This window comes from Trichechus manatus, unplaced genomic scaffold, assembly GCF_000243295.1.
Source record: "Trichechus manatus latirostris isolate Lorelei unplaced genomic scaffold, TriManLat1.0 scaffold00010, whole genome shotgun sequence".
Taxonomy (NCBI): domain Eukaryota; kingdom Metazoa; phylum Chordata; class Mammalia; order Sirenia; family Trichechidae; genus Trichechus; species Trichechus manatus.
Window position 1 is genome coordinate 27,944,986 of NW_004443946.1, and position 24,926 is coordinate 27,969,911.

Here is a 24,926-nt window from a genome sequence, read left to right on the forward strand (position 1 = left end):
TGAGAAGGGACAGTGTTGACATGTCATGGGGTTGTTAACCATTGTCATAAAACAGTATGTGTACTAACTGTTTAATGAGAAACTATTTGTTCTGTAAACTTTCATCTAAAGTACAATTAAAAAATAAAAAAAAGATTTAGAGCCTTGGAAACCCTACAGGGCAGTTCTATTCTGTCTTATAAGGTCGCTATGAGTTGGAATCGACCTGATGGCAATGGGTTTGGTTTGATTTTTTTGGTTTAAATTAATCTAAAAACCTTAATTTGGATTTGGCTCCTAGGAATAAAGTTGCAGACAACATAGAAATTCTCCAAGACGAATTTAGATAAAAATAAGCTGCCAGATTTTCTCACTGTACTAGCTTAATTCTTAAGGGAGAAGTAATGCTTACAGATTGCTAGACATGCTTAAATGTAAATGAAATCAGTAGAGGATAGCAGGGAATAAGCATCAAAGGTAGAGTACCGAATAGAGTCATCACAGATTTCACAATCTCCACCCTCAGGCACAGAAAGAGGCCAAGTTACTTGCCTAGGACAAACATCCCAGCTTAATAGGGCTGACAAGATCTGGCACACATTTATCCAACTACTTTTTTTGATGGAAGAATAGACTATGATTTCTTTATATTCTCCTAAAATATTAGGAGATATTAAATATTACCCTTCAAAAAAATTTTTTTTTTAATTTAAGGACAGAAGCCTCTGTGGATGATAAAGGGACTTAGATGCAGGTCTAAAAACTCTTGTTAAGTCACTGGTAAAAATCCTTCACTGAATACTTTGCAAAATGAATTAAGAAGTCTGCTGTGTTTTTCTCAAACACTCCAGTACAATCTACACTTCCAACTGTACTCAGAAGGGGCCAAAATAGCTTAAATTGTCCTCTTCTACATTGTACAGAGGAATCACAATCATGAAAGAATCAGTTGCTTTGTTTGTTCTCTCTACAACATCTGCAAAATTATTAAAGATATATTCTAGGGCAAAGACATATATATTACAAGGGGCTGAAGGCAAAGTGCCCATCACTGCAGCCTGTACCTTTTACAGTATGAAATTTATCTCCCAGAAATAGTCAGCAATAATGTCAATGGTTCCCTCATGGCCTCCACATGTCTATATGCCCTATGACCTTCAGCTGACATAAATAGAGTATTTATTTGGATATTTAGAAATCCAGGCAGGCAACTTGACAACTTACCTTTCAGGCTAGGTTAACTCGTAGGAACTGGTGGGTGTTCTAGCAAAGCCTAGAATTTTCCTGAAAATCAGCAGGTTTTCCCATCTATTCATATGACTTTGCAGCTATTTAGGAGCCAAGCCACTGATCCTCAACCCCTCCCCCCAAGCATCATTACATAAAACAGCAGGTAGCTAAAATTAGGGAATAGGAAACCAGGCCAAGAAGAGCTGGCAAAATTTAATAGGCTGAAATGATGGTTTTTAATTTCCTTTAATTAAAAGGTTCTGATTATAGATCACCTTAGAAGGTCATCTGGCTTCTCAAGAATTGAGAGGTTTTATTTTTTCTTCTTAAACCCTACTACAGAAATATGCTAAATAACTGCTTTTACCTACTATAACAGCACGCCCTTAAAGGATCCTTTTCTTGCTTTTAAATATTAAAAAAAACAACCTGTATTTATCACAAAGATCTTTAATAATTAAACAAAGGTACTATCAAGCCATAAGATATGCCCATATGACATCAAGGAATGGGAAGTAATAAAGATTTATTTCTAGATAACACCTTCTGAAGAAAAGCAAAGTTCACAACTTAAAAAGTTGTGGGAGAAAGTGTTAATTGTATATGCAGAGTAGCTGATGCCAAGAATATGTGAATACTCACACTGAAACTGTCAAATAAGTGAGAACACAAGTCACCGGGCAAATAAACTCATTTAGAGTTGGATTTTCTTGGACCATTCTAGGCAGTGGCTGCAAACCAGTTCTTGAGTAGGTCCTATTCCTGAAGCCTGTCCCATTCCTTGACAAAACATTCAGGATAATACCCTACCTACGTCAAAACGATCCTAAGTAGCTTAGGCCAAATGCTAGACAAATAAAGCAATTAGGAATAAAACAGAATAGAGTTCACCTGGAGGAAGAAACAAAGAGGTGCTATCAAGAACCTGAATTGAGCAAATGATATCTGCACAATAAATTTGCCTCTAAGCTTTCTGGAAGCCAAGATTAAAAGACTAAAGAGAAACACTTTGGGTTGCACATTATTTGTTTTCTGAAGAAAGCTCAAAAATTTATCTTTAGAGACAATCTTCCTGGAACTAAACACAAGCAACAATTTATCAGGAAGGCCCTTGTAAAAGGACTGTGACCGATATTCAACTCCACATTTTCAACCACGGCCTTGCTACAGATATAAATACTGTTCAAATGGGTGCTTTTGGTGACCCTACATAATGATGGACAGCATGACCTAATGCAGTGGTGGGACCTGAAGGAACTCGATGAATGCTCCTGTCCCCTGGTTCTCTGCCCTGGCCTTAGCACTACCGCTTTTCTTCATCCTAGCCCGCTCTCTGCTGCTCACAGAATTCCTAGCCTTACACTCTAAAGTTGCAAGTAGGATGGGACTATTTTCAGCCACTTGCTGTTACGACGGTTGGGAGGGAGGGAGGGAGGGAGGGAGGGAGGAAGGAAGGAAGGAAGGAAGGAAGGAAGGAAGGAAGGAAGGAAGGAAGGAAGGAAGTGAGTGCCGGGAAAAGATATCTAGAAAATAATACTATCTAGTCAAAAGATAGAAACAACCTAAATATTCACCAACAGATGAATGGATAAACAAAATGTGGTATAGCCATACAATGGAATATTACTCAGCCGTAAAGAGAAACGCAGTCCTTACATGTGCTACAATATGTACGAATCCTGAAAACATTATGCTGAGTGAAATAAGTCAGTCACAAAAGGACAACTATTGTATGATTCCACTTAAACAAGAAATATCTAGAATAGGCAACTACATAGAGACAAAAATGGTTACCGGGGTGGGAGGGAGGGGGAAAGGGGGAATTATAGCTTAAAGGGCACTGAGTTTCTGTAAGGATGATGGAAAAATTTGGAAATGGTTAGTGGTGATGCTTGTATAACATGGTGAACATACTTAATGTCACTGAATTGTAGACATAAAAAGTGTTGAAATGGCAACTATTTTGTTACATATAATTTTACCACACATATACACACAAAATACTATCTACCCAGATCTTGGTTTCTAATACTCTTCTCCAATAAAAGAATCCTAGGACTGGAGCAGCAAATATGTAAGATGAGCCTACAGAAAGTAAAAGAGTGCTTAGAAAAAAAAAAAAAAAAAAACCTACTGATATAAATAAATAATTAAATAAGTAAATAAGCGCGGATACAGGGAGACAGATCTCGCATGCAGAAGAATTACAAAAAATGTATGTGAGCATTTCAGCCTCAAGGAGGGGGAGCATAACTCCCCACTCCTTAAGTGTGGGCTTTGGAAGTGAAAAACGGTGGAAAGGGAAAGCAACTTTACAGTGGAGAAACCTGACAAATACTACCACAGCCAAGTGATCATGGTCAACATCAACACAGATAACTCAGGTTGACAGTATGCACACTTAACATAATGTGATGAGAATGGCACTGCACCTCTGGTCTTCTCCCCAAAACATGTAAAAATTCTAGCCTAATCATGAGAAAAACACCAGACAAGTCACAATTGAAGGATATTCTAAACAATACCTGACCAGTACTCTTCAAAATGTCAAAGTCATCACAAAGAAGGGAAGTCTAAGGAACTATCACAGTCTAGAGGAGCTCAAGGAGACACAATGACTAAATGTAATGTTGCTTCCTGGTACAGAAAAAGGACATTAAGTAAAAACTAAGGAAATGTAAATAAAGTACAGACTTCAGTTGATAATAATGTATCAATATTGTTTCATTCAAAACATTAAACAGACAATAGGTAAGTGGTAACTTTGGTGAAGGGTAAGACAGTACACAATACTCGGGAACCCAGCACAACTTGTCCAAGTTGGTCATGGAAGCTCGATAGACACTTCCAAATTACCCAAGGGACCAAATTACTGGGTTGAGGGTTCTGGGGACCACAGTCTTGGGGAATATCTAGCTCAATTGGCATTAACATAGTATATAAAGAAAATGTTCTACTTTCTACTTTGGTAAGTAGCATCTGGGGTCTTAAAAGCTACCAAGAGGCCATCTAAGATACTCCGCTGGTCTCACCCAGTCTTGAGCAAGGGAGAATGAAGAAAACCAAAGACGTAAGGGAAAGATTAGTCCAAATGACTGATGACTACAAGTACTACAGCCTCCACCAGACTGAGTCCAGCTACCACCACCAACTGCTCTGACAGGGATCACAAAAGAGGGTCCTGGACAGAGCTGGAGAAAAATGTAGAACACAATTCTAACACACACACACATGACCAGACTTACTGGTCTGACAGAGACTGAAGAAACCCTGAGAGTATGGCCCTGGACACCCTTTTAGCTCAATAATGAAGCTCACTCCTGAGGTTCACCCTTCAGCCAAGATTAGACAGGCCCATAAAACAAAACAAGACTACAGGGGCACACCAGCTCAGGGGCAAGGATGAGAAGGAAGGAGGGGGCAGAAAAGCTGGTAATAGGGAACCCAAGGTTGAGAAGGGAGAGTATTGACATGTTGTGGGGTTGGTAACCAATGTCACAAAATAGTATGTGTACTAATTGTTTAATGAGAAGCTAGTTTGTTCTGTAAGCCTTCATCTAAAGTACAATAATAAAACAAAAACTAACAAAAAAAAATTGTTTCATTTTGTTGTGACAAATGTATTATACTAATGTAAGATGTTAACAATAGAGGGAACTGGGTAAAGGGTATATGGGAACTCTGTACTATCTTTACCATTTTTTCTGTAAATCTAAAACTGTTCTAAAATTAAAAGTTTATTTAAAAAAAAAAAGAAAAATCTATTGGTCCCAGCATGTTCTGAGCAAAGGAGAATGAAGAAAACCAAAGACACAAGGAAAGTATTAGTCCAAAGGACAAATGGACCACATGAATCATAGCCTCCACCAGCCTGAGCCCAGAACTAGATGGTGCCTGGATACCACCACTGACCACTCTGACAGGGATCACAATAGAGGGTCCTGGGCAGAGCAGGAGAAAAATGTAGAAAATTCAAATTCACAAAAAAAAAAAGACCAGACTTACTGGTCTGACGGTGACTGGAGGAACCCACGCGACTATGACCCCTAGATACCCTGCTAACTCAGAAGTGAAGCCATTCCCGAAGCCCACCTTTCAGCCAAAGATTAGACAGGCCTATAAAACAAACAATAACACACGTGAGGAACGTGCTTCTTAGTTCAGTTAAGTATATGAGATCAACTGGGCAACACCTGCCCAAAACCAAGGATGAGAAGGCAGGAAGGGACAGGAAAACTGGATGAATGGACACTGAGAACCCAAGGCAGAAAGGGAAAGGGGGAGAGTGCTGACACATTTCAAGGATTGCAACTAATGTCACAAAACAATTTGTGTATAAAATTTTTGAATGAAAAACTAATTTGCACTGTAAACTTTCACCTAAAACACAATAAAATTTTTTAAAAAAGCTATCCAGAAGGATTGAATCAAACACATACACACTCATGTCTCCAGATTCTCAAGAAACTTACACTCTACTCAGAAGCAAATGGTTCAGTGGTAATTCTGGCATGCCATGCGGGAGACCCAGGTTTCATTCCCTGCCAATGCACTTCATGTGCAACAACCACCAACCTGTCAGTGGTGGCTTGCATGTTGCTATCCGGCTGAACAGGTTTCAGCACAGCTTCCAGACTAAGACAAAGAAGAAAGACCTGGTGATCTGCCTCTGAAACTCAGCCTATGAATCACAAAGGTCTGATCAACAACCAATCACAGGGATGGTATAGGACCAGACAGCACTTCATTCCACTGTACATGGAGTCACCATGAGTTGAGGGCCAACTCAACAGCAGCTAACAACAACACAACAAAAGAACCAAGTAAACAAACAAGCATTTCCACATACTTTTCATGAGACTGGAGTCCTGGTGGCGCAGCAGTTAACAGCTTGGCTGCTAACCAGAAGTTTGGCAGTTCGAACCCACCAGCTGCTCCTTTCAACCCTACAGGGCAGTTCTACTCTGTCCTATAGGGTCGCTATGAGTCAGAATCTACTTGACAGCAGCAGGTTTGGTTTTCAGGTTTCTTCATGAGATATATGCAAATAGGGATTTCCTTCAGATAGGTTCCTATCTACACTCCCTCTTCTTCAGATTAGTGATCAGTCCGTGGTATAATACTGAGTACACAATGTATACATGCTGAAAGCTATGCCACTGGTATTTCGAAGACCAGCAGCGTCACTCATGGTGGACAGCTTTCAGTGGAGCTTCTAGACTAAGAGAGACTAGGAAGAAAGGCCTGGTGATCTAACTTCCAGAAATTAGCCAATGAAAATCCTGTGGATCACAACAAAATATTGTCCAATATAGTGCTGGAAGATGAGTTCCCTAGGTTGGAAGGCACTCAAAAGATACCGCGGCTGCAACAACGAAGCATACCAATGACCATGAAAATGGCGGAGGACTGTGCAACATTTCATTCTGTTGTACAAGGCGGTCATCATGAGTCAGAGCCAACCTGGCGGATAATCATCAACCTTGTACATCCTAAATGACTAATTCAGGAATTTAGAAGCAGTAAGTCCTTTGTAGAAGCTTACATATTGAATAAAAATGAACTGAAACACAACCAAAAAAAAAAAAAAAAAAGAACTGAAACAGAAACACCTATCCTTTTCTCACTTTGAGAGACAGTATAGTATAGTAATTAAGGGTGAAGGTTCTATAGTCAGACTCTGGTCTGTGCTCAAATCACAGTTGTGCCACTTACTGTGTTCCTTCTCTGTGCCTCATTTATAAAATAACAATAATAATTATACTTACTTCATAAAGTTATTGTGAGGATTAAGTTTAATACAGGTAAAGAGCCTGAAACAGTCTCTGGCACATAGCAAGCAATCAATAAATGTTACTGTCGTTGTTACCACTGTTGTTATTAAGATAACTACTTGTTAGTGATAACTCAGAACCCCATAAACATTTAGGTCACTAACCATACTTCCAACCCAACAGTGCTAATGGACGATAAACCAGATAAAGTATACTACACTGACTAAACCCTGGGATGATCAGGGCCTGAATGGTTACTGCACGGAAACAGAAAGAAAAGGACAGACAGGTAAATTCTCAAAGTAGTAGCAAGGCTTAGATACTGAAAGGATACAAAATGCCTCACGGAGCAGGTATTCAATAAAACCTTTTAGCTAACAAGGGACAGTAAGGTATCCAAGATGACTCCACCATTTCCAGCATGTGGTTTTTAACGTAATGAGCACGACTGCAAGAAGGATCCAACATTAGATGTGGGGGAAGGGGAAGAAAGGACTGTGAGTGCATATATGGTGGCCAGGGCAGAGGGTCCATACGCTTCATCTGGTTACAGTTCACAGGTGAATCTTGAGCCAAGGAGTCTATCACTTGAAGATGTGAAAAAGCAGAAAAGGACACCAAATCATTTAAGCTGCTGTAGTAGTTTTAGACTAGAAAAACAGTAATGGAAATCCTTTCAAAAGGATAGCACAAGTCATCATTGTATCTCAAACAGGAAGAACATCATCAACTCTGGTGGCCTCGAGGCTACATTTAATGGGCATGAAATGAATTTACCCCGATCTTTCAAACAAGAGCAAGTACAAAGTCTACCAATTACATACCTGAAACCAAAAGATCACATCTAGATTTTACCCAGAACAAAGTGAAATTCAGAAAAGCCATGAGCAGTATTTAGCAACATTAAATGCTTTCAAATTTCCAGCACAATTCACCAATAGCATAGCACAACACAGAAGTACTGCCTAAGCTAAAATATGATCAAGGAGTCTGGAGGCTCTTTTCATACAAGTGTTGAAAACTAAAAATGGAAAATTTCCAGGCACTGGTATAATTAGGTAGATGCTCTCTTCCTGCTTCAATCAGCATTTGCTACATTAACTTAACACAGGCAGTACGTCATGCTTGACTAAGCCGGTGAGGGTGGGGAGGAGACAAAGGGGGAAAAGAGAGGGAGGAAGGGAGGGGGAACCAGAAAGAAAGACCAGTTGCTGCCCTGACAATACTACTGCGGGGGTGAAGCCAGATCAAATGTTTTTTTTCATACGGTTCCAAAGTTATTTACGGTAAAAACCTTCAGTGTGACCCTTTTAGGCACAAACAAAGCCTTGCTCTTTAACAACTGGTCCCTTGATTTCCCACACGGTTATGCTGAACAATGAGGTTGGGGGCACAGGATAAAGCAGATGAGATCAACCTCCCTCAAGTCAGAGGCTTGTTTGGGAGCCCAAATTCTGGTCTGCGGCCAGCTGGCTGACTTCACAGAGGGATCTACTGTCCATGCCGTCAGGCTGCGTATGCATGCACAGACAATGGCTCGAGATCAACCATCAGTCAGCAATTCAGTCAAGAAACAACAGAGAAGTGGCTGCACTCCACTAAGTTACCGTTATGAATTTGTTCCATTTTCCTAGAAACTAGTCTTGGGGTCTTCAGAAGTCATCTTAAAGTTATCATGTATCAATCTCAAACTCCAAGCAATCTCCTTCTGCCCATCAGTTTCAAACAGAAAAAGTTATGGACAGCTGTTTATTGAATAAGCAAGAAGAGATGCTTAAACAAAGTGACATATCCTTTAACTTTTATGCAGAAGGAAACACCAAACCAAACCCACTAAGGTGCAGCTGATACCCACTCACATACGTCAAGTTTTAATTTAAAGCTAGAAATTTTATATATAATACAAAAATAAACTCAGATTTTTTTCTTTCTTTTCTTTTTTAATTGTACTTTAGATGAAGGTTTACAGAGCAAATTAGTTTCTCATTAAACAATTAATACACACATTGTTCTGTGATATTGGTTGCCAACCCCATGACATCTCAACACTCTCCCCTTCTTGACCTTGGGTTCCCCATTACCAGCTTTCCTGTCCCCTCCTGCCTTCTTGTCCTTGGCCCTGGGCTGGTGTGCCCCTTTAGTCTCGTTCTATTTTATAGACCTGTCTAATCTTTGGCTGAAGGATGAACCTCAGGAGTGACTTCCGTACTGAGTTAAAAGGGTGTCCAGGGGCCATACTCTCAGGATTTCTCCACTCTCTGTCAGACTAGAAAGTCGGGTCTTTTTTTGTGAGTTAGTTTTGTTCTACATTTTTCTCCAGCTCTGTCCGGGACCCTCTATTGTGATCCCTGTCAGAGCAGTTGGTGGTGGTAGCTGGGCACCCTCTAGTTGTGCTGGACTCAGTCTGGTACAGGTTGTGGTAGTTGTGGTCCATTAGTCCTTCGGATTAATCTTTCCCTTGTGTCTTTGGTTTTCTTCATTCTCCCTTGCTCCAGACGGGGTGGGACCAGTGAAGAAACTCAATTTTTAATCAGATTAAATGTTAATGTCCCAATGAGCCTTCTGTACTAAACCATCTATTTACTGACCTGTATCTAATCACTCGACAATAGTCACATCAAATATAAATTTGAAAGAGCCATATTTTTCCCAACAGAAAAAGATTAGCCTAAGTAAGGGTCCATAAATCAAAACCGAATCAGTTGCCATCGAGTCAATTCGAACTTATGGTGACTCCATGTGTTGCAGAGTAGAACTGCACTCCATAAGGTTTTCAAGGCTGGGACCTTTCGGAAGCATATCGCCAGGCCTTTCTTCCAAGGCGCCTCTGGTTGGGTTCAAACCACCAACCTTTCACTTAGCAGTTGAGTGCTTAACCATTTGCCCACAGGGTAGCTATAAATAAAAAGGATGGCTACTTCTGGGGGATGAGCACCAAGCATCCTATTCTTTCTCCTCTCCAACCCAGAACACCCCTCAGTACAGATGCCAGTAACAATACACTGAAAGACAGTAGTTACAAATTAAAAACACCTGAAAACTTTAGCATCTATAGTATCTTTTCATACAGCTTTTGGTGGAAAAATATTAAAAGCCAATTGTTTCTTGACTGCCAAATTGCTTCTTTGTAATTTTTAGGCTTAACTTGTGCTAAGCCAATGACTCACAGCTGAACTCTTTACACGCTGTTTGACTTACCTATCTATAAGCTAGTTGGGAAGGACTGGGACCATAACTGAATATAACATCCAAATAAAAAAATAATCTCATTCAGCAAAATGAATTATGAGTTAGCAGTAGCACTTGTGAAAAATGACAATGGAAAAAATGTTAGCCCAATTAGATCATAAACACTAAAAAGACTATTACCATCAGGCCCCCCTGCCTTTTCTGGTGATGATTACAGCAACTCCTCACAATTATTTACCTTTCTGTAATCTATCTCCAAAGTATAAATCACCCTTAGACAACAACTGATGGCATCCCCTAAAATTCATTTATTTCAAATTTTCACTATTAACAAGCAACCTAAGTAACAAACAGTACTGGTATCACCTAGTCTTAATGAAAATGTGGTTTTAAATTCAAAATCAAGAGCACTAAGATTCTGAGTGCTTACAACAGGTTTATTATGGACCTGAAATAATGGTAAAACATCTACATTCACTATGATGAGTTCATACTTCCTGCTTCAATTTTACGCAGCAGTCTTTATATTCGATACTATTTAGCCTGGTTTAGCCTCATTTTGTGAAATGAGTACAGATGGGGGATATGGGATAGACTCAATTGAAAATCTCAATACAAAACGCATGCTAATGTAGGCCTGAAGCAGAAATCCTTGCAGCAGAGTTTCATCCACCATTTCAATCCATTGTCTCTGTTCAGAAAGGCCTTCTCTGCCCACTCAAATACTCTACCCCACCAATCACTCTCTACCCCTATTTTACTGCTTGACTGTTTGTTACAGTACTCATCACTATCTGAAATTGTGTGTATTTTTTAAACTTGTTTTTTGTCTTCGTTCCGCACTAGAGCTCAAGGACCTTGTCTGGCTTATTCATCCCTATCTATATCCCTAGCTAGAACTGGACCTGACACACATTACTATTGTTGCTAGGCGCCATGGAGTCATTTCCAACTCATAGTTACCCTATATGACAGAGTAGAACTGCCCCATAGGGTTTTCCAGGCTGTAATCTTTACGGAAGTAGATCACCAGGTCTTTCCACTGTGGAGCAACTGGGTGGGTTTGAATCCTCAACCTTTTGTTAGCAGCTGAGCACTGAACTGTCTATGTCACTAGGGCCTGGCACATATTAAATACTGAATAAGAATTTGTTGAATGAATGGGAGAATCACATACAAAATACTCATAATTCCTCTCTTAAGATATAGAACTTGGCTGCTAACCAAAAGGTTAGCTCCTTGGAAACCCTATGCGGCAGTTCTACTCTGTCCTGTAGAGTCGCTGAGTCAGAATTGACTCGACTACAACGGGTTTTCTTTTTTCTTTTGGTTACCTGGCCCTGGCAATGACATATAGAGTCTGCCCCATAGGGTAGAGGACTCAGATTAGCAATTCAATTTTCATTCAATCAGAGGAAAAAAAAAAAAGAGGACTAATACCTATGGAGTACCATAATGGGCCCTACACAACAATCCATCTCAATTAGTGCTTCTAACAATTCTATGAGATCTATCATCCCCATCTTACAGATACAGGAACCAAGGAGGAGGACCAAAACTCGTTGGCATTGAGTTGATTCCGACTCATAGCAACCCTATAGGACAGAGAACTGCCCCATATGGTATCCAAGGAGTGGCTGGTGGATTTGAACCGCTGACCTTCTGGTTAGCAGCCTGAGCTCTTAACCACTGCACCACCAGGGAGAAGGAGGTGGTGGAGGAGAATGATGATGATGATGATGGTGGTTAAGTAATCTCCTCTCCCCATAGCCACAAATATACTATTAAGTGGTGGAACTTCTGGGATTTGAACCCAAATCTGTCTGACTCCAGATCCAAGCTCTTTCCACTATACTACAGGACTCCTTAATAAGGGTGAGAGACTTAACCCAGCTGTACAATTATGTCTACATAGTACATTAAAGTGGAGACACAAAGACGAATAAGGTGTTAAGGAGTTCACAAACTAAACAACCACAACTACATGCAAAGTGCCACGTCAAAGAGGATGTAACAGAATGTATGATCCACTGCCGTCGAGTCAATTCTGACTCAGTGACCATACAGGACACAGTAAAACTGTCCCATAGGGTTTCCAAGGCTGTAAATCTTTACAGAAGCAGACTGCCCCATCTTTCTCCCATGGAGCAGCTGGTGGGTCCGAACTGTCGACCTTTCAGTTGTCAGCCGAGTGCTCAACCACTGCACGGCCAGGGCACCAGTTGTAGCATATAGGAGGGGCTAAAGGCAAAGACTGATCCAGGTGGAGAGAACATTATATTCAAAGAATTAGAAGATGTTCAGTATGGCTAGAGTAGGCAGTAGGAAGAAGGAAGTGAAGAGGAAGGAAGAGAAAAAGACCAGAGATGAGGCTAGGACAGTGTCCATTCATGTGTTCATTCACTCCTCACGCTGAAATCCTGTTATGGATTAGAAACTATATTCGAAACAAGCATTGCAATGATGGATGAGACACAGTCTCTACTTCAAGGAGTTTACAGTCTATCTGAGGAGATGGGCAAACACCCAACTACAACACAGAGTGATATATGATAACACAGGTGTATTCACTGGGTAAACCTGTTCCTAGACAGGAACTAGATGTTCCTAGACAGGAAGAAGGTCAATCAGCCAGGTTAATCAAGGCACTACATTCACGGAGATCCTTCTAAGGGAAACTGCCTTAGTCAGCTGTAACCCATTGCCATCGAGTCAATTCCAACTCATAGTAACCCTGCAGGACACAGCAGAACTGCCCATAGGGTTTCCAAGGCTATAATTTTTATGGCAGCGAACTGCCACATCTTTCTCCTGCAGAGCAGCTGGTAGGTTCAAATCACTGACCTTTTGGTTAGTAGCCGAGTGCTTAACCATTGTGCCACCAGGGCTCCTATTTACAGCAACCACTAAATGCCAAGTCCAGTTGGCCAGGTTTTGTACAACAGGAAGTCCCCAGTTCTCCTCCCACCTCAACCCAAACCACAGCTGGTTGAATCGGGGTGGGCGTTTGACCAAAGAAAAGACAATCCACAGGCTGATCAGAGACCCAGGAGGTGGCCTGGAATATAGAAAGGAGCTGAACCAATCAGATTCTTGCACTCAGGAGTTGCAATGATAGAGAAAATCTGGAGGCAGAGTGGTCAAATTTAAGCTTACTTAGGAAGCAGAGGAGTCCCTAGGTGGTGCAAACAGTTAACGCGCTCAGATGCGAATGAAAAGATTGGAGGTTCCAGTCCACCCAGAGATGTCTTGGAAGAAAGGCCTGATGATCTACTTCCAAAACAATCAGCCACTGAAAACCCTATGGAGTTCAGTTCTACTCTGACTCGTATGGATGGGGTCGTCATGAGTTAGAATCAACTCAACAGTGACTGCTTTTTTTTTTTTTTTTAAATAAGGTAGTAGAAACTAAGTGAGCAGACACTTTGAAAAAGATTGCAAACTGTGTTAAAGGCTGGATCTAGCCCACAAATGTGTTCTGTGGCCTGTACAGTATGTGAATTTTTTTAAAATTATACCCAGCTTGTGGTCTCTAAATATCATCCCTCACAAAAAGGAACCAGAACTTCCTGGAGGACCAGCTGCTTCCAGGTCAGGGGATGGACATATACAAGATGAACTTGGGATACCTTGTGCCAGAAAACAAGAAAGCTATCAATGGCTAGTGGGATTACGTCAAAAGTACACAGGGGCCAATATGAAGGAGCCAAAGGGACAATTTGAGCATAACGAATGAATGCAATTGACTGAAACACAATGATTGTGAAAATCAAAAATAACAAAAAATGAATTCATTATAATACTAAAAACCAAAATCTTCTTTGGGCAACACTGGAAACAACCAATTGTTGTTTACTCTGAAAACTGTCAATTAAAAAGAATAAATTCTGCATTTATCCTGCTTTTCCTACATGAACTGTAAATTTCAGGGAAATAAAACGGCCTTCGTTAATGAATTCTTTTATTTTTCCTCTTTTTTTTTTATTGCGGTGAAAAGATACACACCAAAATATCCACCAACACAACTTCCACATTCACAACTCAATGACATTGATTACATTTTTCAGTTAATGAATTCTTTACAGAATAATTCCAGTAATATATACGGAAAGAATAACAGAATTAGAAAATTATCATTTTACAAACTTAATGAAAAATTAATTTCAGACAACAATCGTCATTGGATCAATTCATAAATGAAAGACTGATGGAAGTTTTACAACAGTAGGCGGAATAACGGCTGCCCAAAGATATCAACATCCTCATCTCTAGAACCTAGGAATATGTTACTGTACATGGCAAAAGGAATTTTCCAGACATGATTTAACGGAGGATCTTAAAATAGGGAGATTACCCTAGATTATCTGGTCTCAATGTAATCACTAGGGTCCTTATAAGGGAAAGTGGGAGGCAGGAGAGTCAGAGAAGGAGACGTGATGATGGAAGGCGAGGTCAGAGAGAGATATGAAGATGCTACACTGCTGGCTTTGAACATGGAGGAAAAGGCCATGAGCTTGGCTGCTAACCGAAAGGTTGGAGGTTCGAGTCCACCCAGAGTCACTGGAGATCTACTTCCAGAAAATCAGCTATTGAAAACCCTATGGAATACAGTTCTACTATTATACACAAGACTGCCAACTGACTCAATCAGTTCTAGCTAACTCAATTGACAATTGGTTTGGTTCTGGGTCCCCCAGATCTTAAACATAAATTATGGTTATACTTGGGGCTCTATTTAAAAGTAAAAACATTTCTATTTACTTTAAGAAAAGGCTCATTCTGTTAAAAAAAAAAAAAAAATCTACTGAACTTATTGTGAATGAATGAATTACCTGAAAAATCAATCAAATCTTGAGACTGGTATCAAATTATATCAACAATTAAAAGAGCAGGCCAGGCTACCCTAACTGCAAATGGAACCAAATCGGCTTTAGGGTAGCAGCTGTCATCATCCAAGAGTACAGATGAGATTTAGATAAAACTTAGACAAGTCCAGGCTCTAGGTACCAAAGAGAAAGTATTAGAGACCGAGGCCATTTTGTGACCAATTAATTGACTATAATCAGTCACGGGAATTACAAATTAAAGCAAGGATATAATAAAATTACAACACTTTTCCCTCAACATACTAACTCCCAAACTGGAAATCAATTCCGTCTCTTAATACTTACGAGTTTATTCCACTTATCTGAGCCTCAATTTCATCTTGAGCAAAATAGGGCCAACAGTACCTACTTCGTAGGGTGGTGTACGAACTAAATGCTACTTTATGTAAAGTAACACAGGACCTGACACACAGCAGATGCTCAATAAATAATAGGTTTTATTATTCACAGCAGGCTTCAGTGCCTATTACTTTCCTGCATGTATGAGTGTCTGCCGATGCCAGTCGCTCCCTGCAAATACTCAACATCCAAATACTTCTTTGAAGAATCAAGATGCAACTCCAGGTACTTCGGACTACAAACACAGGACCCGGGTAACGGCCGAAACAAAGTCGAGGCCGCCCCAGCTCAGCTGTCACCACATCTGTGGCCCTTCTTTTAGTTTCCTGGCACTGGTGCCCCGCCCCGTCCTGAGAACGCCAACGAGTGGGGTGAGGAGGCGGTCTCGACCGCACGCCCTTAGCGTTCTCGAGGAGATCAGGGCACTTCCTAGGCCTCCACGGGCCCGACTCCCCCGATCCCGGACCTCCCCTCACCTACGCCTGCAGTCTTCCCTCCCGGCCCCGCGCCGCCCAGTGCCGCACCTTGAGGTGGGTGCGCAGGCCGCCAGCGCCCCCCGACTGGTCGGTGACCTCGTACGCGCCGGTCACCAGCAGGTCCTTGTGGATCTCCTCGCGGAGGCACTTGCGGGAATTAAGGGGCAGATTGAAGGAGATGGCGAGGACCGAGCTGGGGCCGAGCAAGAGCAAAAGCAACAACGCCAACGGGCAAGGGCCACGCTGGGCTAGTAGGCCAGACACACCAGACATGGTGCCAGAGACTCGTTCACCACTCGCGGCCTCAACCGCGCCGGAACCGGGAGAACCCATGTGACTCACCTCTGACCCACCAATGCCGTCGGCGCCATTTTGGAGGCTGGCAAATAAAGGATGAGTGTATAGCGAATCTTTTGGAAATCAAGAAAGGACATGGTAACATGTCGGGACCACAAAATAAAGTGGTTAAAGGAGATTTAGTAGATGTTAGCCGCAAACGTATTAATTTTGTGGAGCTTAGTGAGTTCCGAGTCGGCCATAGCAAGTACGGGCAGCCCTGGAAGTAATTCTCCTTTAACTTCCGGAAGCTATATCCGTGAGTTTTAAGGTTGGTGATACCATAGCGACCAAGCCCCAATGAGGAACAGCCACAAGGCCCTTCACTGGGGCCGCCCACTGGCCGCCTAGACGCGCAGGGTAGAGACCCGACTTGAGGCTGCGCAGCCCTGGAGTAGGGCGTTTTGCAGCCGCTCCCAGCTCCTTGACGCCTTGGTGACAGCTGGGACATTGAGACGCTTGAGACGACCTTGAGAGACAGAGAGAGAAGAAACTCTAGGAAGCTGAGCGGATTCTAATTTGGCAATTGGGCGAGAGGTCACCTGGTGAATGGGAGCTGGACAGACGTCACGTTCATGCCCTGAGCGGGGTATTTGGGCTGGAGTAACTATGTGGCTTACTGAATGTGCATTTTTTTAGCCAACATTGAGCGTCTACTATGCTAGGTTATATTCAAACTAAATTTGAGTTTTGTATCTAAATTGAATAAAACGCCGTGTTTTAGTCCAATCTGAGAGATGAATATAAATACGAGTTTACCAGATATGCACTGTCAGCACAAACAAGGTATCCAGTTGTCTAGTACATAGTAAGCAAATATCACACGGTAGTCATTCGTGCATACATTTAATGAATATTGAGTACTTACTATGTGCCAGACACTATACCATGCATGCATACCAAACATGTTTATTGATTTTACAAACCCTTCTTGTTATGCTATCAAATATTTGGGACAGAAGAAGTTATAAAGATGAATATGAATACACAACAGCCTATGTTTGGAATCATCATCTACTTTGACTAATATTTATTGAGCATCTACAGAAATACCCAGAAGATAGATTATCTACCTCAAGTAATTTACATGATCGTTCTGTATTTATAACTCCTTTCAGTCCATGTAGTTTGTTTCCTGGCACTGAAGTGCCACCAAAAAAACAAAAACAAACATAAAAGAGCTGTAAAACATTTTTCAACTTGACAAATGCCATCTAATAATTATTTTATGAGGTGTCCACTTAGGAACATTTAGTTTGATTATTTTATCCCTGATCTAAGATTGCTAGTTTGCTCAGTAGCAAAAAAAAAAAAAAAAAAAAAAACAGTTGCCTCTGAGTCAGTTTCAACTCCTGGTGGCTACTCAGTACATCCTGATAATTTGCACTGGCCTTTTCCCTGCTAAAGCAGGGAATCAGTAGGAGTGGCTATCTAAGTCTTTGTTACTCTCAGTCCTGAGGTTCTTCGGACCATTAGCTAGAGATTTGCAGCCCATCAGTTACCTGTGTGTGTTTTTTTTTTAATTTCCTTTTAACATTTATGTAATAGGTTATAGGTTTTTAAATTTTTTCATGTATATTATCTCATTTGACATTTTCAAAAACCATGTGGAATAGGCTGGACAAGACTTTGTTTTACAGATGAGGAAACTGGGTTGGTTCTGAGTCAAAAGAACTTCCATACCCTATGTCCCATAGCTTAAAAGTGACAAAGTCAGTCTGAAGTCTTGAGCCTTCTGCAGGAAGGAACTATTCTTTCTTATTTGACAGAAGAAACTGAGACCCAGAGAAGCTGAGTTACTTCCTACGTCACAGCTCTCAAATTCTTTCTTGTCCTATATTCCCGCTTATTCTCAGCCCCTAACACTTCCTGTCTCCCTTCCCTACTTTATATTTTTCTCCTTAGCATTCACTACTATCTAATGTAGCATTTTACTTTTTTATAAATAAATTAAAATATTTCATAAAATACATTTTACTTATTTATCTTCTTTATTATTCTGTCTCCTAACTAGCATAACCATTTTGTGAGGGCAGGAATTTTTGTCTATTTTGTTCCTTTATCTTAAGAACCTAAAATAGTGCCTGGCACTTAGGCACAATAAGTACTGGTTCCTTAGCTTCTACTGGAATGTCTAACAGCAAATTCCTTCCATTTTCCTTAGCTATTTTCTCACAAATGTATTTAATCCATATTGTATCTAAGTGTAGGTGCAATTTCTTTTAATTGGAATATGTGTTCTTGTTTCCATATAAAGACACGGGGGAAAAAATGCTCCCCGCATTTCAGTGGAACAAAAGGGCGGGGTAGATACCCCTAGGGAACTGAAACTTTTAAACTCTGCATCTGCATTAAAGAAGATAAACATTTTACATCTGTTTGGGAGAAAGGCCTTATTCTGAACTGGAGAATTAATGGAAAGCATCCCACTACTAGAGTAAATGCTTCTTCCCAACCCAGCAGTCCTTTGCTACAGGGGTGCCACTAAGCTTGGTGTCACCCAGTGTGGTAACTCATGGTGTCACCCCCCCCACCTTGGACCTCCTCCTGTACCAGATAATACAGATTTTTTAGTAATGTTTTTCTTACTAATGTTAACTCGTAAATCGTAATTCCCATATATCACTCCTTCTTTTCCTTTAATTGCTACTTCATTCTCAAAAAAGTTATTGATACAGGTTCATAAATACTAATTACCACAATATTATAGCTAAAACACCAAAAATTTTGACAAAATCAGCCACTATAAAAACGCCGGCAGCAACGAAAACAACAGCGTGTGCTTGTAGCACGTGCAGACGAAACCACGTGATTTGAAGCATCATTGTAATTGGGTGATAATGACAGCTCTAACTGGAGCTCATTAGAAGGGTCACAAAGTAAATTAGCATAGAGTTTTAGCCTTGTAGGTATATTGATACAAGTAAGCTGGGCTTACGAAAAATGTTTTGTTATAACTAAATACAGGGATATTTTTATAGACAGTCATCTTGGTGTCACCCTCTCTGACAGTGTCACCTGGTTTGGTCCACATTCCCCTCAGTGATGCCACTGCTCTGCCATCCTGTCATCTGGAAACTTCCTGAGCCAGACCCATCTAAGATTCTTGATCCACCGGAGCCTCTGGAGGTGGACATTACCAGGACACACCCTCCACCCAGTCTATCTCTAAGCCACAGGTTTCTCAACTTTTAGTTTGTATTAGAGAGAACATGTTTAAAACACACCTCACCCTAGACAGTAAATCAGAAGCTCTTAAAACCTGCATTTGTAACAACTTTGTTGGCAATTCTGTGGCTGGGAGTCCTTGGAAGCACTTTGGCCCCCTCCTCGCACCTCGTTTCACTAGCCTAATCCTCCAGCTTGAGGCTTGAGGCTCCCCTAGCTCCAATGCAAAAGCAGTCAAGGATTCCTAACTCCCGTGTTCCTGCTCATTCATGTGTACAGTCCCACTCACAGTGTGTATTTAAATAGCTAAAACAAGATGGGAGCCCTGGTGGCATAGTGATTTAGAGCTTGGCTGCTACCCAAAAACGGCAGAGGTTCAGATCCACCAGCTGCTCCTTGGAAACCCTATGAGGTAGTTCTACTCTGTCTTATAGGGTCACTATGAGTTGGAATCAACTCGACAGCAAAGAGGTGTTTTTGTTTTTGTTTTTGTTTTTTTAAACAAGATGGGTTCTATGAAGATACAAAGGACTCTTTTGGGAGTAATTTGGCAATATTTGTCATATGTCATACCCTTTGCCCCAGGGAGTGATTCCGGGGGTTTTTTTTTTTTTCTTTCTTCTTTTTTTCTATGTGTCCTTTAAATGCTGGGGTTCCCCCCAGGACCTGGTCCCTGAGCTTCTGAGCTGCACTCTAGGTAATCTCATCCAGTCCCGTGACTTTAAATGCCATCCGTAGACCAATAACCTGCAAATATGCCTCCAACCCTGACCTCTCCCTTAAGCTCCAGAGTCTATATCGAGCTCCCTACTGGACATCTCCACTTGGATGACTAATAGGCAATGCATACTTCACTCTTGATTTCCACTCTCCCCCCACTCCCAAATCTGCTTCTTCCTCATCTCAGTAAATGGCAACACCTTCAACCCAGTCACTGAGGCAATTTTTGTTTCCTCTTTTCCTTACCTCCTCCTCACACAGCCAGTTCATCAACAAGACCTATCACTTCTGTGTCCTAAATATATGCTAATACAATATATGCTAATTTCTCTTTAAATTAAGGAGCCTGGTGGCACAGACAAGGAGCCCTGGTGGCCCAGTGTTTAAGCGCTTGTCTGCTAACCAAAAAGTTGTCTGTCTGACCCCACCAGCTGCTCATGGGAAAAAGATGTGGCAGTCTGCTTCTATAAAGATTTACAGCCTTGGAAACCCTGTGGGGCAGTTCTACTCTGTCCTATAGGGTCGCTACGAGTCAGAATTGATTTGATGGCAATGGGTTTGGTTTGGTGGTGCAATGGTTAAGCGCTTGGCTGCTAACCAAAAGGTCAGCGGTTTGAACCCACCAGCCACTCCTTGCGAGAAAGACCTGGCGATCGATCTGCTCCAGTAAAGGTTGTTGCTGCTGTTGTTAGGTGCCGTTGAGTCGGTTCTGACTCATAGCAACCCTGTGAACAGAACGAAACACTGCCCAATCTTGTGCCACCCTCACAATCATAGCTATGTTTGAACCCATCGGTTACAGCCACTGTGTCAATCCAGATCGTTAAGGGTCTTCTGCTTTTTTGCTGACTCTCTACTTTACCAGGCCTGATGTCCTTCTTCAGGGACTGGTCCCTCCTGATAACATGTCCAAAGTATGTAAGAAGAAGTCTCACCATCCTCGCTTCTAAGGAGCATTCTGTCTGTACTTCTTCCAAGACAGATTTGTTCATTCTTCTAGCAGTCCGTGGTGTATTCAATATTCTTCACCGACACCGTAATTCAAAGGCATCAATTCTTCTTCAGTTTTCTTACTCATTGTCCAGCTTTCACATGCATATGAGGTGACTGAAAATACCATGGCTTGGGTCAGGCTCACCTTAGTCCTCAAACTGGCACAGAGGTGTAGCAACGGGGGTCAGAAGGGGGCACTTGTCCTGGGCGCTAGTCCAAGTGGGTGCCAAATGAGGCACGAAATGACATTCCGAGGCACCACAATATGAAAGGGGTCCGACAGAGGCAACTGGACAAGAGGGGGGAGGGCATTTCCGTTGACAAAGTTGCTGCTATCAGCGTCTTGAAATTAGGGGGAGCACATCTTGAAATTAGGGGGAGCACAATTTAGAGATTGCCCCTGGGTGCTCATTACCTTCGCTATGCCCCTGAAGTGACATCTTTGCCTTTTAACACTTTAAGGAGGTCTTTTGCAGCAGATTTGCCCAACGCAATATGTCTTTTGATTCCTTGACTGCTTTTTCCGTGGGCATAGTTTATGGATCCAAGTAAAATGAAATATCCCACCTGAAAGCAGAGAATACCAGAAAGATGTTTACCTGTGTTTTATTGACTATACAAAGGCATTCGACTGTGTGGATCATAATAAATTACGGATAACGTGGTAAACAATGAGATCCCAGAATACTTAATTGTGCTCATGCAGAACCTGTGCATGGACCAAGAGACAGTCATTTGAACAGAACAAGGGGATACTGCATGGTTTAAAATCAGGAAAGGCATGTGTCAGGATTGTATCCTTTCACCATACTTATTCAATCTGTAAGCTGAGCACATAATCCCAGAAGCTGGACTATATGAAGAAGAACGTGACATCAGGTTTGGAGGAAGACTTGTTAAACAACCTGCAATATGCAGATGACACAACCTTGCTTGTTGAAAGTGAAGAGGACTTGAAGCACTTAGTGATGAAGATCAAAGACCACAGCCTTCAGTATGGGTTACACCTCACCATAAAGAAAACAAAAATCCTCACAACTGGATGTAAAGGTTACGGCCTAGGAAACCCTATGGGGCAGTTCTGCTCTGTCCTATAGAGTCGCTATGACTTGCAATGGACTCAACGGCACACAACAACAACAAACTACTGCCCAGCTAGGCTGGTCAAATCGGGCAAATACTGCTTTGTGTGGCCCAAGAGCTAAGAATTTTTTTTTACATTTTTAAAACGGTTGTTGAAAAAAATAAAAGAGAAGAATAGGATACATGACAGAGATCTCATGTGGCACACAAAGCTTAAAATATTTACTATCTGACCCTTTACAGAAAAAGTTTGCTTCTGTCACCTAGACAAGACAACAGCCTTCCGACTATTATTTCGGCTTCCAATCTTACCCACTATACTCATACTTCTTAATACACCCAGAGTGCTTTTAAAATAAAATGTAAATCAGATCATGTCATCCCCCTGCTTCTTGTTGCACTTAGAGTAAAACCCAAACACCTTACCACAGCCCAAAAGGCCACTGTGATCTGGCTCCTGCCTGCCTCTCTAATCTCATGTTACCCAATGGTCACTCTTTTGAGACTCCCGTCCCCAACCCATTCATTCTTCTACAGCTACCCTGGCCTTCCAATTTGAGCTCCTACCTGTATTAAGGCCTTTGCATTTACTATCTGGAGATCTCCTCCCCATACCTTGTCACTTGGACTCTGCAGGCTCCTTATCATTCAGGTCCCAACTCCAATGTCACCTTCTAGAGAGCCCACTCTACCTAAAGTAATCTCTCCCACATGTCACATTATCTGGTTTTATTATCCACATAGCATTTGATGCTATTTGAGGGTGTCTTGTGTTATTTGTTTTCTTGTTTATTATTGCTCTGCCCCATTGGAATTTAAGCTCTAAGAGAGCAAGAGCTGTTTTATGCCTGATTTACCCCTGAGGCCAGGTACAATATTCTGCACATAGTGGGTGCTCAACAAATATTTATTGAATGAATGAAATTATATATATAAATCAACTAGTGTATGAACACAGAGCAGTTGTTCAATATGCTAGTTCCTCTATCTAGTATTTTAATTGCCATTTTTCATATGGAGAAGCTGAAATCCAAAGATGTTAAATGTCTTGCCTCAAGCCGTATGACGAGTCAGCATTAGAGCTGAGAATAGAAATGAGAGCTCCTAACTACAGACCAGTTGTCAGATATAATTATCATTACTTTTGATGTAACTTGGTATTTGTTATTTAGTTCTGACTCGAAGTTTTAGATTCTTGGATAGCCTTTCTCTCCCCTCACTCATATTTATAAAACAGCTTTTGTGGTTTATAAGTGAATTTAAGTCTTCCAGAACAACCATGAAGATGTTAATAGTTAATGCTGAAACTTGTAGCATCCACTAGCATCTCACCTCAATTCACTTTGCCTGGAAAAACAAAACTTATCTTCTTCTCTAGATTTCCATGTTGCTAAAATTTCATCTTCCTAGGTGGAAAGCACAAACCCCTCAGCAACAGTCAATGCTCTTCATCAATGTTGTCTGTAGGACATTGCTGAGATACCGATCAGGACCCTGGCTTGTATGCTAAGGCCTGTAAGTCTCAATTACCAGGATCAAAGTTCTTCTACAGATATCTGGGGGCTGAGATCTCCAAGAAGTCAGGATTTAACAACAAATATTTTAAAAAGAACTTTAGAGATGAAGCAAGCCAAAGATACAAAATGATTCCCAAAAGAACAAGTTTCATGAAATTTAAGAACCATCACATGAACCATCACCACAACCACGTGCTTTCAGAACAAACCAAAGCTGAAAAGGTTAGGATTAGAAAAAGGGAGGTGTTACCTCTGCCCTACAAGCACTATATGCTAATGGTGACCACTGGACCAGATGAAGTCCTGGAGGCCAGGAAGGCAGAATTCCTAGGCAGAAGTGAGGTGAAAAGAGAAGGCAAATCCATTGGGCCAGCTGGGCTTGAGGACGCAAGGAACAAAAAGAAAGTAGAGTTATAAAGATAACCCCCTAGAAGAGAAGGAAGTAGGGCTAGAAGGTAAGAGGGGAACTGCAGGGTGGCCCCTGTTTACCTTATGTTTGTACCCACTTATGCTAGTTAGGGTGCAGGACCAGACAGTGTTTCATTCTGTTGTATATAGAGTTGCTATGAGTTGGAACCAACTTGATGGCACCTAACAACAACAACATGTTACAAAGAAGGAAAAAAAAGCATTGAGAAAGAAAGAAAAGAGGAAATTGCTCAGTACTTTGTGAAGTAGCCCCAGAATTAAGCCCTCCAAAAGAGGGTTAAAGGAGAATCAAATGGTATACACCCTAAACATTAACTACACTCTGCATCTGGATAGAGCTATGCCTAAAGCCTGCCCACATGCAGATCCTCAGAGGGATTGGACTTACTTCAAAAGTGCTCTGAGGGGTAGGATCTGCGATTCTGCATTTCTGACATGTAATGCTGATGCTGCTGGTCCACGGGTCACTGAGTAGCAAGATACAGAAACTATAATAAAACACTGAATCAGTGGTTTCCCGGCTGCACATTAGAATCACTGAAGAGCTTTAAAAAACAAATACCTCTGCCTGAAGATCTTTTAAAAATATTGATTCCTGGCTTCCACCCCACAAGGCATTCTGATTTAACTGGTATGGGCTGCAACCTGAGCACTGGGATTTTTTAAAAACTCACTAGGTGATGGCAATATGCACCCAAGGTTGGAAACCAATGCTCCAACCTAACCCTTGCCCGTTCCTATTTCAGCACCTGACCTAAGGCCTTTCAAGTAGCAAGCTCTTAATAAATATTTCGGTTTGATTTACAT

At 41.3% G+C, this 24,926-nt stretch overlaps 1 protein-coding gene across 1 annotated transcript in view; it reads right to left on the bottom strand.

Annotated features, from left to right (window-relative positions):
- The window catches only part of TMED10 (transmembrane p24 trafficking protein 10), a 38,097-nt gene extending 21,885 nt beyond the window's left edge, over positions 1-16,212 (bottom strand). Inside the window, exon 1 of the mRNA XM_004371054.2 lies at positions 15,922-16,212. Coding sequence (XP_004371111.2) covers positions 15,922-16,206 — 285 coding nt within the window. The 5' untranslated portion in view covers positions 16,207-16,212. The remainder of the gene's footprint in view (positions 1-15,921) is intronic.
- Between the last annotated feature and the right edge of the window lie 8,714 nt (positions 16,213-24,926).